General features: G+C 37.3%; 2 protein-coding genes across 3 annotated transcripts in view; one reads left to right on the top strand and one right to left on the bottom strand.

Moving 5' to 3' along the window:
* Positions 1-15,529, top strand: part of LOC106669329 (igLON family member 5-like) — a 123,472-nt gene that overhangs the window by 44,780 nt on the left and 63,163 nt on the right. For both annotated transcript variants that reach the window (XM_024227155.1, XM_014398734.2), the window contains 2 exons: positions 9,716-9,924; positions 12,455-12,616. In XM_024227155.1, coding sequence (XP_024082923.1) covers positions 9,716-9,924; positions 12,455-12,616 — 371 coding nt within the window. The remainder of the gene's footprint in view (positions 1-9,715; positions 9,925-12,454; positions 12,617-15,529) is intronic.
* On the bottom strand, positions 10,200-11,852 carry LOC106669328 (E3 ubiquitin-protein ligase synoviolin B-like). Its single transcript, XM_014398733.2, has one exon. It carries the CDS (start codon positions 11,686-11,688, stop codon positions 10,237-10,239), a length of 1,452 nt encoding a protein of 483 aa, XP_014254219.1. The 5' UTR covers positions 11,689-11,852; the 3' UTR covers positions 10,200-10,236.

Here is a 15,529-nt window from a genome sequence, read left to right as displayed (position 1 = left end):
AAATTTTCAATTTTTGTGCAATTGTTTTTTCATGTTTTTCATTGTTGTTTTTATATGATAATAAAACAGGCCCTGAAGATGACAGTATAAAAAAACTGTCGAAAGCTCGGCGAAAACCGAAAGGAATTTTTTTCTCTGTGTTGACCTCTTCCGTAGATCCTCCGAAAAACTTCATTTTTCCATTTCTTTTGTTTAGTGTGGACTCGTTCTGAGATAGAGGATCTCATGTTGTTTGATCTTGTTATCCCGATTCTAGGTTGAGTTGACCGTTAACCTTACTCAATAGTTGTGAGATTTTCGAGTGACCTATGTTGTTGCACTTATGATTCCAGCTGCCCTCGCTAATTAATCTGTAGCAGCTGATTAGTGCTCTGACCTTAACCTCAATGTGAAGGGGTGTGGTATTGGTTATGATTTCAAGTGCTAGGTGGGTGTAGTTGAAAATGCTCTTATCATCATCAAACAACCTAGTCTTTGAAATGATCTTAATTTATTACTATTCCTTTATCTTCTAGACCTTTCCACCACACTAAAGCTGCGAAAAAGAATCTAGGTAGAATAATTTCAGTATATAGCCATTTGGCTACCCATGGTCTCATGCCCCATGTTTTACCGAATATTCTCCTACATTGTACCATTGATATAGTTCCTTTCCTGTATATGTTATTAATATGACCTTTGCAATCAAGATTCCTGTCAAGTGTCACAGGTCAAAGGAATTATCAAAAACGGTATACCGCAAGGTGAAGCAAAAAGTCAAACTAAAATCCTGAACCGGAATACATATTAATACTTTCTTATTTCAGGTGTCGTCCAAGAATCAATTCATTATGGACTTCTGGCAATAAAAGATTTAGTTGCACATTTCACACCCAAGGGAGGGTTGTTTTACTTAAAATAAAAGCAATTATTCAAATAGACAACATGTCAGACGATTGTTTTGCCTCTTGTGTTTCGTAAAAGCCGCTATCGCTATCGGAAAAGATAAAGGAGCCTTTATTTTGAGTGTAATGTTTACGGGCATGAATCGGATCGTATCGGTTTAGAAGAAGGTGGATGTATTATGCATGCTATACATATTGCATTACCTGAAAGTTGTATTCTGATCACGGATCTCAAGACGCCCTTTTCGAATTGAAAACTTAAATAACTTTCTTTTCCGAGGGTAGGGCGTATCTTTGAAGGGCGTGGTGTCATACACGTTCACAAACTTCATTTCGTATTGGATAACGTCAGATAAAATTAACAATGTTAAAAAATTCGGTACGATTTCTTGAAGGTAATGGTTTTTAAAGATATGATTGAATATTGAATCATCTTACCTAGCTAAGAGCCTTGTCCTTGATGAAATCTGCTCTTCACAGCTAAAAAGACTGAAGTCAATTCTGTCTATCCGAATTAGTTTTATCTTATTTATTACATCTTTTATTTATTGATAACTGACTTTGGACTACCTAGGTTTTTATTCTTTTAGTCTGGAATTTCCGCATTAATATCCTCAGTGCAAATCATGAAGGTAATATGCAGGATGGGCAGTACACAACCTCACAATTTTCAAATGTTGAGACGCGTTTGATAGGCCACACGGATAGGAATTCCAGTATAGGTGGGAACGACCCATTTCGCACAGAAATTGGCTTAAAGACGAACTTCGGGTGAAGCGTAAACCTGAGAGAAGATGGATCCAATAAAGCGATTAAGTGTGTAGTTCAGTTTGAAACATAATTTGTTGCAATTTACTTAGAAGTTTCTCAACTAAGACAGTGATATATAAGCGTTAATCTAACTTACTCTTACTATCGAGTAAAAGTCCTAAGTTGCGGACAGGTGCTGTAATGGCGCGGTTTCCCCCAAGAAGGTCATAGTTCGTCTGCGTTTCACTATGCTCCGTTCGAGTCATCAAGGTTATAAGCATGGTGGGGCATGGTCACCACAATGGCAAAACGCCGAGACGCGTCCGATAGGCCACTGAGAGGATAGAAATTCCGGAATGGACAACCCCACAGAACTCAGAAAGAAAATTTAAAACATTCCTCACTGAAGATGGCTTAAAGCCGAAGTCTGAATAAAGCAGAAACTTGAGTATAGATAGACCCGTGTATTGGTGTAATAACATGTTTTGTTATAATTTGCTTCGAAGTTTATCAAGTAAGGCGGTGATATTAAACTTCTACCTAACATGTCGATTTGAAGTCCTAAGTTACGATGTTGTAATGGTACTGTTTCTCCCAAGAGTACCATGTTGACTTAACCCTTTTTTTTTCTTCTTTTTTTTACTGTTAATCTTACACTTTTCGATTTGGACGGGATTACTTTCACGCTTCAACCGTCTACTTGAGGTTTTAATGTAGTTTTTACAGTTTTACACGTGTCCTTTCCACGTGTCAATTCCCAATAATTAGCGACTCGTTTGGAAAGAAGAACATGTTTTAAAACTCAAATATGCAATAATTTTGCAACGTCACGCTGGAGCAATGAAAAAGCTTGCACTTTCATTGTGTTAAAGAAATATTTCAGCAGGTGCTTGTGTGTTAGCCTACGCTTCAGCACACGCCCGGCTCTGCCATTAGCAAAACCTGAACCTGAACCTTATGTTGAATATGGAAGCCATCCCTGGATAATCCAGCGATGCATTATTCATATTCTAACCGACGCGGCGCGTGTAATCAACACTCTACTCATTTCGCGTATCTTAGGGCAAATTGCATTCCGTGCGTTCAAACACAACCAGGATATATCGTAATCCTTGAATCTATTTCAATAAACCTTCACCGATGTAACCATTTTACAATAAAGGGAAAGTATAGTTCTTTTTTTAAAATTCCTGGTGTAATGTAAGTTTTTTATCTGATATACAAAAAATCATTAAGTTGCAGACCAAAAAGGAAAATTGTCGGTACCCCATTTAAAAATACAATCCTGAGAGTAAAAAAAGGTTATATGGTCTATAGGGCTACAGACATTTTTTGTAATTAAAAACAAATTATGTCTTCTGCGCTGTAATACCTGTTAGATCAGCTAGAAAACAGCCTTTTACCAATGAGTAAATCCAGAAGGCTTTGCATTTGTCGTAGAAAGTGATGTGTCTTGAGGTCTGCAAAGTCATAACCAGTTATTTGATGGAGTTATATGCCTCTCACTGCTTATATCCTTGATGCCACGCACTGATGACGGCGAATCGCCCCCGAACCCGTCGGAGAGCAACACAGCAATGATAGACAGACAAGTATATCCAAAACAACAGTGTTTTTGAAAGTACGTTTTTTTATGGTGGAAATAAGTTTAACCTATTCTGGTCAGATAGTAAAACATTATTTAGCACGGAACTTAAGTAATTGGGATTTGACATGGCCTAATGACAGACGAAGATGTTTAGAAGTTTTGGTCGGTGTGGGACATGAGATTCCCTACGGCTGCAATAACGTTCATAATCCTTTTTAAAAAGATAGTTCCTACTTACAGTAAGTTGTTTTGAAACGATCTGGATTTAAAAAAAAGATACAATAAAAACGAGAGTTAAAGAACACTTGCATAAATCGAACAAATTTTCGGAATTTAAAGACCAAAAGAAGCAAAACATAATTTCAATTCAAATTTAAATACAACAGTTTAACACTGTTTTATAAATATAAGGGACAGAACTAGATTGGTTTGAGAAATTTGGAATTAAATAATGTAAAATTGAACATTAACGCCGCGGTCGTAGGTTCGATTCCCACCGTCGCCTCCGGCCCTCCGGCGAGTAGGAACTCTTTTTAAAACGGATTGAACACCGCACTCACTCCACCATTCATCATTTCTAATAACGTTTGTAATTCTTTGCTACAAGCATTCTTCTAGTCCTTAAGTCTACATGGATGCAAGTAGTACAATTTTCTACTTTAGTTTTCATAACTATAGTTAAAATCGTAATCTAGTTGACTTTGATCCCTTTGTATCTTAGTTTAAAATCTGCCTGTTTTAATGGTCTACTATAATATTACACGATTAACAAGTAGTGTACATCAATTGTCGTGGATATGGGAACTGTTCATGTAGTTGAGAAGGAACGGTTTTTCTGGTTAGGGTGACTGTATGGTCGAATTTATTTTCATTAATCTTGAAATGTTCCAACCTATAGTTGTAGGCTATGGATGTCTTGTTGACTATGACAGGGTGAGTGTTGGGACAGAGTCTGTCCTCATATAGATATCATCGGCTGAAGGTTATTGTATCGAGGTGATGGAAAAGGTCAACAGTGTAGAAGGTGTAGAGGGATAGGATAAATGGAAGATGTAGAGGAACCTTGAAAATTAATATCGCTTTTTTTGTCCTTCGAGTTCTTTATTTTCTTATTTTGTACTTGTAAGTTTTGGAGTTTCATTTTAATTTCCCGTGATTTTTGAAGTTAGCCATTAAACACTTTTGATAAAAACGTGCTTCTAAGTTATGCCAGGGTTAATCAATCCCAACTATTACCATTCGCGGCAAAAAATGAAGAAAACCAAATGAAGATGACGAAAAAAAGGACAGAAAAACTGACGTCCGTGCGAGCGGGAACGGAACAGACCGCGCAAGGGAATGAAGGTTAAATTATTTTCTTCAAGAGAAAAGGTTAAGTAAATTTTATTACGAAGGGAAAAATTTGTCGGGCAGAAAGTTATATGGAAAATTTAAAATGCGAGGATGGTAGTGGGACAGTCTCATACACACAACTTTTCCAGTTTCCTCGCACTTGTTTAATCTCCGAAAAACATTGCCTTGCATGTCTCAGTATTATTTTTATTAAAAACTCATACAGAATTTTTAAGAAATCGTGTTAGCCCTGTGTTATTTATTTTATTTTTTTATCCGCGTTATCTATTGTATAAATGCTGATGTAAGGTTTAGGTTCTACAAAAAATTCAAAGAAATTTTTAACAGCAGAAAAATTATTTCCTGCCAAAACTGGCCGGGAAGGTAGCCAATTTTATGAAAGTAATTGAATACATTCAGAACTACGCACAAACCCTCCTCGTATTCGGTCGTCTTTCCAGAACGACGCACTTCTCCTAGACAACCCCCGCTTTTTGAAACTTGTCGTAGGGTGTTGGGGTAAACTATGAGCATACACAGTCCTTCACCCTTTTTTTATTTATTTATTAATACATACACTTTTTTTATTAATACATTACCAATTAATTGGTCAAGCGGACCACGAAATTAGTGAATTTAATGAATTTAAATGAAGTATACTTCACTAAAGCTCTGCGTCGCCATTTCAATTGTCGTCGAGAATCCAAACCGATTACACGACAATTGAAATATGGCAAAAAGGAGGGAAAACTCATAAGGTGGGGTTGAGATGGGGAGTTGATGTACGAGTGGATCGAGGTCACGATAGCTCAAGTGGTAGAGCAGCGGCGTATCTAGCCGAAGATCGTTGGTTCGAATCCCGCTCGTGCCATTGCCTTTTTTTCATCTCAACTAAAAACCTTAATTAATTGTAATGTATTAATTGGTCAAGCGGACCACGAAATTAGTGAAGTTACTGTGATTATCGTGTTTGAATTTGGCCTGAAAATCTTTTACGATTTTTTAAAGAAAAGAAAGTTGTTTTTAGAAAAAATCCAAACTTTTCGACCAAACACTATCGATAATTTTTATTATGTCGATGTGAAATACGTTTCACTTCATTATAAATCTTCGCGTTTCATAAAACTCTTTATATTTATTCGAGGACGATAACACTCATAAGTATTTCTTTGTTTGCCTTTTTGGCTTTTGCTCCGTCAAGATGTTTTTTCGGTATATATTTTTTTAATAAATATAATTAAATACTTTTTCATAAATTCACGTGCTCAAAAAATTTGTTATTTAATTGCATGTTATATCGGAAGAAGAGACTCACATAAAAGGATTTATTTCAATTTCTTGCGTACACTGTTATTAGGTTAGTATTGCAAATAATTTTTTAATAAAGGTAACTTGTATACATAGTTCAAAGATGGTATTTTTATCGACCTGACAGTAAGAATATAGTTCGTTTAATATAAAACATTAATAAATAATATATAAATTTTTCTCAATGCTTCTGTGGAAGTAGTGATTGTATGTGAATTCACAGTTAAAATATTTGTATATATTTAAGTATATAATAATAATAGTAATAACTCACTAAACACCACACACACAATAATAGTAATGATAGGGGCGTCGGTAGCCGCAACGGTTTAGGCGTTGACACGGCGCTCATAGGCGTACTATGGTAGGTAAGGTAAAGGTCCCGGGTTCGAATCCAGCAGCCCTGCATTCGAACCCGACATACTTACAAATGGGCTTTTCTTTCAAAAACACCGGCACCCCGAGAGTTGATATAACCGCTGCTGTTGCGAACCCTCTTTTAAAAAAAATAAATTGGGTCAGATTTTTGAGAGTACAATAATTATTTTGAAATTGTGTTTCATTCTTTGTAATTATTACAAATCCCATGTAATAATTAATAATAAACTATTTTTATATTTCAAGTAAATATCAATTTTTATCTTACCACCCTAAAATATGTTTCTAATTTTCATTTTGAAAATTTGTTCATAACAAACGGTAGGGCGTACGTAAATATGGAATATGTAAAAAAGATATTGCCGGTTTGCCTAACCTTCCTCATATACGGACGTAGTCCAGAACGACGTACCCAAAAAAATTTAAAAACGATTTTTTCATCAAAATTTTAGTTAGGGGGCATTTATCAATTTAAATCGGTTACAAATAAATACAATAAGAAAAAATTTCCCGTAACCGTTCGTTACGGTTATGACTACCGATCAGCTGCCATAACGAATGTGTGAAATAATGAAAGAAAAGTTTTCCTATTTTTCTCGTTTGCGTTTGATGTCAGTCATCGTCCTCCCTTATTACGCGTCGACACCAATTGACTTCATGATAGTAAATCGAGTCATTAACCAAAACGGACATTAGCCGGCTCAAAAGTACAGAAGCTACAATACGTTTTGCATTGCCTTTGTTGGCAGCGGGCTGAATTTCAAATTACGATCCTGATTACTTCCGGGACTCTCGAATGCAAATTGGACAGACGTTTGTTAGCCCCGTTGCTTATGAAATTTCGCCGTTTTGAATAATTAGTGCCGAACACCAAATTGTTACTCGAACTCACGACGGGGAATTTAGACTTCGCGAAGTGGCTAATTGAGATTGTCGATGACGCACCTAGTGAACAAGTCAATATTCTAACTCGGAAATCATCCGTTAAACATTTTGTTGTTTAATTCTTTTCATGTCAATAGCTTGTTGATAATATACCGGTGTTTCTCAAATCGTAAAGAATTACTTTACCCAGTTGGAAAGTTATATCTACCACGCATGTTGTTGGATCAAAGACACTTTCTACAGAATCACACTCACCGAATTGGTCAATGTCGATTTTTTTCAGATGCACATTGAATAAGCACTGCCCGTTAGAGCTTATGACGGGATATCATGATTGCTCAGAGTGCATGAATTTTGGGATAAATACTCCTGCCTATGAACTTTCTTGCCTCCTGGATAAATTAATACACTAATTCACTACTTTCGTGGTCCGCTTGACCAATTAACACATGACAATTAATTAAGGTTTTTAGTCGAGATGAAAAAAAGTTAATGGCACGAGAGGGATTCGAACCTATGACCTTCGGCTAGATATGCCGCTGCTCTACCACCTATCGTGACCCCACCTTATGCTTTAGTGAAATGTACTTCATTTTTAAATCATGAACACATGACAATTAATTAAGGTTTTTAGTCATAAGGTGGGGTTGAGATGGGGAGTTGATGTCCGAGTGGATCGAGGTCACGATAGCTCAGATGGTAGAGCAGCGGCGTATCTAGCCGAAGGTCGTGGGTTCGAATCCCTCTCGTGCCATTAACTTTTTTATCTCGACTAAAAACCTTAATTAATTGTTAATACACTAAGTTATTACCAGATTGTTCCTTCCTTGTGAGAATCCTATTATTGCCTTATTCTCCCTCAACTTTTTCACTGAGACATTCGGTTATTTGACAGATCATTTTGGTCTGCCTATCCTCTCCGGTCTATGAGATGCGTTTCGAGATCTTCCCGTGTATCTGGGCAGATCGAAATGATCGTAACGACCAAAGTCAAGACCCCACAGGCAACCCAGAAAAATCTCACATTCTCTGATAGTTTGAATTCCTAACCCGCTGAGATTTTCCGATTCCTGTCAGCAGTGTGGCGGCGTTGAATTGCAAGGATATCTACTTCTTCGTTTCGTCCTATCCTGCATGTCCTAGCGACAAATAGAGGGTGACCCTGTTTTTCATGTACAATGTTCGAAATTCAAGTACTCAGATAGCTGCCTGGCTATCATACACCATATTCATTCTTCTTGTATTCCCTGTTCAGATTGAATTGTCTGCATTTCTCAAGAACAATGTGTAAATTATATTGACGTACATCTCAATGAGCTTTGAGAATTTTTGGCCCAAATACCCCTTATTCTGAACCTTCTTACATCCTGAATCCATAGGTAAACCAACTAATCGCATCCTCCTTGAGAGATTTTTATTATACCCTTATTTTCACTTTATTTTCTGTGCTAAGAGGTTCTCAAATAGAATGAATGAATGAATAGGATATCCTCATCCCAGGGAAGGTACAATCCAATGAGAGGTGTTTGACCTGATAGATAGATGCTTCTTAAAAGTGTGGCAGCTTTATGTCATTCAATGGCGTCAACTACTTTGTTTCCTTCCACTATTGGCTGACCTTAGGCCCAGTTCACTCTGTTTGCATGTCCGTAGAAAATAAGTCATTTCTCAAGGCAGGGACTTCAGCTTGGTTGAATTATATGGTTGTCTAAATATTTTATTTTGGTGAAAAATATCTATGCCTTGTTCTTTCTTGCATACTCCTTTTGACCTTAGTCTTAATCCTAAGAAGTTATTTAAGAGTACAAATTACCTTTAATTAAGGTTTTTAGTTGAGATAAAAAAAGTCAATGGCACGAGCGGGATTCGAACCCACAATCTTCGGCTAGATACGCCGCTGCTCTACCACTTGAGCTATCGAGACCTCGATCCACTAGGATATTAACTTCTTATCTCAGTCCCACCTTTTTGAATTCTCCCTCCTTTTTGCCATTTTTCAAATGTTGTGTAATCGGATTGGATTCTCGACGAGAATGCTATATGCTAGATATGCCATTTTTATTTCAACTAAAAACCTTAATTAAATGTAATATATTAATTGCTCAAGCGGACATGCGTTCCCGATTTACTCATCGTCAACAAGACAAGAGGATCTTTAACGTCCGCACCTGGCCTATTCGGCCTTATCGGACGCTTTGATTCTCATGATGAGAGCTGACGCACTTCTGCATACGACGGAAAAGTGTTACCGCCGCAGCATTGGTGTAGTGGTGTCCCGGCCCCTAAGGGTCAGTAGCCTCAGGAAAGAGATCTATAGGTATAACCAAAGATCGTATCCTTCTTGAGAGATTTATATTTTACCCTTACTGTCAATTTATCGTCTCTACTCAGAAGTTCTCAACAAGTGTGAATTCTCATCTCATAGAAAGGTACAATTCCTGTGAGAGGTATTTGACCTGATAGATAGATGTTTTGTCAAAAGTGGGGCAGATTTTTGTCATCTCTCATCTCTTTTAGATTTTGGGCTCTCTGAATTATTATACATAATACCGTACATAGTTATTCCTACATGAGAATGATTGACCCTCAGGAATGAGAGAGCCGTCGTACGAAGAGTTGATGGCGAAGGTGAAAGAGAGAGCGAAGACGAAGGTGCACCAGACGCCAAATGTAGTGCAGCCGACAGCCCCTCCGGAAGACTTACCCGTTTTCGATTCAACCCTTGAGACCAACGTGACTGCCCAAAAGGGTGGAACAGCTTACCTCCATTGCCGGGTTCACAACCTCAATAACAGTAAGGTGAGTTCATAAATAAGTCAACAGAATGTTAATCTTAAGAACTTAACTATTGTCAAAGAACAAGCAGATTCTGCTTTGTTGTAGATTTTCGTTATTCATTTTAGTTTTACAAGATACAAACGAAATATTTAAAAAAATATTTAACGTAATTATTTTAATAGGTAGCTTCGAGGTGAAGGTTCATTTATGATAGTAGGATATTGACATATATAAATAACACATGATACATCTGAACAATGTCGTAAATTTACACACGTTTACACAAAAAGATGATCCGTAGGAAAAACAACTCCTTTTTATTTTCGATTAATTTCAATTTGTTATTGATGTCTGTTCGCTTACCCCGTTTTCCTCGGTTTGCGTTTCCGATTCAGTCAAAGAGGTCGAGTCCGTCTGCGTGTGAGAGTCGCTCCTCTTTGAGGAAAAACTGAGCTGCAGTGTTTTCACCTCCATCTCGGAATAGTACCGGGACAGCATAAGGAGAGTGGATTCAGTCATTTTGAGCACTTCACGAAGGCTGTTCATCCTTTTTTCCAAGCCGTGGATGGTCGCGGACCGCAATCGCTTCATGTCCTCGTCGGTCATGTCGGACGCTTTGTGCCGCCGAAGCCGAGAACTGCGATGTCTCCTCTCGCGTGATGAAACAGCACGTCGCCATTGACGCGTCGTCGTTCTATCTCGTTGAGACGACTCGTTCGATTCGCCGCTTCTTCTGGAATGTTGTTCCTCCGGCCGTTGTTGTACCTGACTCTCTGCGGGCCTCGGTGCCACCAGCACGTTGAACCTGCAGATAGGACACGTCTGCTGTCTCTGGAACCAGGAACGAAGACACGACGTGTGAAAGACGTGGTTACAAGGAAGCTTTTTTGCGTTCGACCGTAAGTCTTCTCGACAGATTATGCAAACTTCTTCCCGAGCCAACTCCTCAGCCGTCGCGTCAGGATACAAGCTACTCAGATTTTTCAAAGCACGCCTCGACATGATTACGTCCCGTAGCGTCTTTTTAAAATCCCTTAACGTTTGGTAAAACGGCCGCAAAGCAAATACGGGCAAGGTGTAAACACGAAACATTGTTATTATAAATGCCAAGTAAACCAACGATTTGACCAGCCCGATGACTAGGTCCGTATATAACACAAAAACGGTCTTGTTTTCCCACGTGCGTTCGTGTAAATCGCGAATATGAGAAAAGTACTTTACCATGGTATTTGTTACGGTTATGAGAAGAATGGCGTACTCGAAACCGAATATCATCTGCCCCGAAGGACCTCTCTTTATCGTCGAGTTGTAAGCGAACATGAGCAGTGCGCAATCCGAAGAGCCCAGTATGATGAGAAGAGTAAACATCCTTATGTGAAAAAGTGGTGACACGGCGGGTGTCCTTTCCATTAGATCTATCCGCTCGTCGGCCAACCAGTGAAAAGCTTTCAGGAACAGAAGGAGAGTGAACAAAGCGACGAATCTCGGCGTGAAGTCTTCCTTGAATATCGTAAAGGCTAAACACGTTTCCGTTAAAGAGTACCAAGACCTTTCCGCGAGGATCTCGTTTTCCACATGCCTCAACCTTCCGAAGAAAATCTTTCTTACCACTATCCCTAAAATGTACACCAGCACGAATCCTTGTATATAGAGGGCTGTCATGGACACATTCGACTTTGACATGCACACAATAGTTGGGTAAAATTGTTTTTTGTGCCTGTATGTGTTTAGCGTCACTCCTGATGTCAATAGCAAACTTGCTAATAACAACTTTAGCCATAGCATCTCGACTACAAAAGGTATAGAATGTATTAACACCGAAATCTAACTGTCCAAATACTACATAAAACAATGCGTGATAATTTTGTCTTTGTTTCGTTTGTTTTAAATTTTATCCAACATATGATCTCATGTAACAACAGCACAATTATCTCAGCACATGTTCTTTTTCTAAGATCACTGAATAATACAGAAACAAAAGTTTTTCAATAAAAAAGATTGATAATCCACAAAAATAAAATATGTCTTTATCAACATCAAATTATATATGTAGACACATATATATTTTTTTAATATATTACATAAATTACGGTTTCTTCTAGAAAATATATAGCGTTACTGTGTACAGCTTTATTATGTTTTGTATTAAATTAATATATATTTTCTGTTCTTGCATTATATTAATATCCAGATCTTAAGATATCTAAACCGTTTTGTAGAGTTATCAACCAACTTATGCAGATAACGTTCTCTTGGTTGTTATCAGGATTGTGGTCAAATAAAATATTTTTAATTTGAAATCTTCGCCTAGCTTTTGGAACTTTATTGTACCAAATGTACAGTATATCCTTTTGAAGAGCTCTGAAGAAGGTACAATAGAGTTCCGAAAGCTAGGCGAAGATTTAAAAGTAAAAATAATTTATTTGACCACATCCCTGATAACAACCAATAGAACATTTTCTAAAACCGTAACCACGTTTTTTTTTTTAGTATTTTCCCGAGTTGCAGTCAGCGTGTTAGTTTTATTCAATCAAATATGAATGGTTTGCAGGTCACATGGATTAGAAAAAGAGACTGGCACATCCTCACATCGGCAAAGCTCACCTACACCACAGACGAACGTTTTATGGCCCTGCACGCAGACGGCTCCGACGACTGGACACTGCAGATCAAGTTCGTCCAGAATAAAGACGTCGGTGTCTACGGTTGCCAGGTTTCTGTATATTTCATTCTTCAAACGAAAAGTTAAAAATTATTGTTTTATGCCGTTGCTTGCTGACGACAGTAATTCTACGTATTTAATAAAAATTAATACTACTTACCGTCATTTATTAGATAACTTTTATTATTAAGAATAATGTCCTTTTTGGAATGCCACTTAATCACACTGCATTTTTAGAAACTTGCATTTTTTCAAGACGACTTCCATTAGTAGAGGTATACCATAGCCTTTAACATATTTTTTTGCTTATTTTTATGTTGCAACTGAAAGTTTGAACCTTAATTTTGGTCGTCCACTTGAGTTGCATTGTAGGATGGGATCTATTGGATTAGGCTTGCGGAAGATTTGGATGATGGGAAAGTTTATTGTAAAAATAAGTAAAGTATTTAAGAATTTTTAAATAAATAAGATTTTGAGGTCATTTTGGAGGTTGTTATTGGATACATAGTGATGTAGTAGTAATAGATGGATATTGAAAGTTGAGTGTCCCCACAGTTTTATAAATCGGTTGTAGTAGCGTTTCGAAGATCGTAAGGTTAATTTTTTTTCAATACCATGGGTTGTCATCCGTTGGTTTATAGAGTAGGGTGTCTGTTTAACCCTAGCCGTTTCAATAGTGTAAGCTGATTCCGTGTTAAATATAGGTAAAACCCAAGGTAACGAACGCAATCAGATTTGGGGTTACAAAACATTAGTAGTAAATGTGACATGATTTACTTTCTTTTTTTCTTCATTTATTACTGCCTATACCAGCCTGTTTTTCATGGTATGTCTCTGCAGATCTTCCGAAGCAACTGTAGGATCGAGTCGGAAGAAAGTAGTGGTGTTTTTCTAGCAAAGGAGGTATGGAGAGTAAGTGTATTTGGGACATGTACGGTATAAAGGGTCCAAGCACAGTGCCTTGCGGTACTCCAGCGGCCAGAGCGCAATGGCCGGAGCAACCTGATATTGTTTGGATCCGAAAGAACAGTTAAGTAAGGAAGGACATAATTTAATTTGTCCAGGAAGCCCTTGTGCCACATACGGACTAACGAGAAGGATATGCGGTTTACAACTCAATTTTTTGAAGGATTGGTATCGGAAAGATGCGTTGATCTCGCTCAAAAAGCTCGGGGCCTGTCGTTTTGGGTTCGGTTTGTTGTGGGAGAGGGTTTTGGGGATAATGGTTAATTGAGCCCACTTGGCTGCCTCTTGAATAGCGGTCGTGTAGATATTCAACGCCTCGTCAAATACTTCTTTTTTTAAAGAAAATGCTGGTGCCAATGGAATTTACTGTTTACATGGCTGGTAGAGATTTTGAATTTGGCTTAGAATTTAGAATGATAGATAAGGTGAGGAAATAGGACTGTCGTCGGTGGAGAGATCATAGAGGTTCATATTGAACTGCGGAAAGGACAGTTTTTATTGTATAGCTTTTTTTCGTAAGTAGTAGTTTTTTCGTAAATTTCGAGTAATTTTCTAAAAACTCTTGAAATTGAGAGGATGCAATTTTTTTTAATAAGAAAACTTGATTATTATCTGCTGTTATTGCCAATTGTTTAATTTACAGTCTGTAAAACATATATTTCAAGCCAAGCTTAATGGATGTCTAAATAACTATGAATGAATGAATGAATGAATGAATAATAGTATTTATTTACATGGAATACAACAAACTCAAAATATGTTACAAAATACTTTAAGGCATGGACAACAGTCCGTCAGCCGGAGTTGATGTGAGCAAACACAGAATAATAATAATAAACATACATGAAATAATTAAATTAAATTAGTCTATGAACGTACTAAAAAATACTGCGATTAAATTAAACAAACTTACAAAAATTAAATAAATGAATAAATCAAGAATAATAAAAATAAAGCAATACTATAGAAGAAAATCGAAGAAATAGTAATAATAAAAGCTAACAAAATAAAGAGATATTGTAAAACATTAATAATTAAAGTGTTGGACTAGCTCGAATCTGTAAGTCCAAGCATGGCGAGCAAATCTGATGAGAGGACGACACAGACGGCCATCATTTAACATTGCTATGAGTGCGGGTCTGGTCAGCCTCGCCAGGCCAACGTGCAGGTCGNGAAATCCCCCTATAATTTGAGACATCATTGATGTCCCCTTGTTTAAAAAGAGGGAAAATAATTGACTTGGCAAAACTGGGAGGTGTTCCTCCTCTTTCATAAATATAATTGAAAAAAGATAGTAGTTTCTCGTGAAAGATATCGGGGGCGTTTTTGTAAAATTCATACACCACGCGATCTGGACCCGGAGCTTTTCTATTTTTTAAACCGTTAATGACAGATGCTAACTCCTTAAGTGAGAATGGTGAATCCAAGATAGGCGATTGTCGACAAGGTTCGGCATAAGAAAGCACAGAATGGACTGAAGCGGGATTGAGCAGTTTTTGGAAATGAGAAACCCAATTACTCATTAGGATGGAATTTCCACACATAAAATTTTTAAATTTAAAAGTATTAATCAATTGCCATAAATCCTTTGAGTTCTTGACATTATTAAATTGAAACGCTAAAGAAGTATAAAATTATTTCTTTGTATTCTGACAGAGAGATTTATATGCCTTATTTGCAAAAAGATAAGCATTTCTAACAACAACTGAATTAGATTTACGAAAAAGTTTAAGGAGATTGAATAATCTAGATCTGGCATGCATACAGTTATAATTGTACCATGGTTTTTTTCTCACACTTCTTATAAGAGAATTATTCCCAGGATGTGAGGGACACGAGGATCTAATGGCAGTGACCAAAACGTCCACCCATTCTTGCGGATTAGAAGGAAACACTGAGACATTGTTTAGAATAAAGCTTAATCTGGATTTGTAAGAAGTTGACAGATTATCAGACCAAACTAACTGAGGAAGCAACGGAAGAATATTGTCCGTAGCT

Source organism: Cimex lectularius, unplaced genomic scaffold (genome assembly GCF_000648675.2).
Source record: "Cimex lectularius strain Harlan isolate CLEC.00 unplaced genomic scaffold, Clec_2.1 scaffold35, whole genome shotgun sequence".
In the NCBI taxonomy this organism is placed as follows: Eukaryota; Metazoa; Arthropoda; class Insecta; order Hemiptera; family Cimicidae; genus Cimex; species Cimex lectularius.
The sequence above is the reverse complement of the archived record's forward strand: the minus strand, read 5'-3'. Positions and strand labels throughout refer to the sequence as shown.

Excerpts from the sequence above, each read along its gene's own strand:
- LOC106669328 (XM_014398733.2), bottom strand. The coding sequence starts at position 11,688 with ATGCTATGGCTAAAGTTGTTATTAGCAAGTTTGCTATTGACATCAGGA.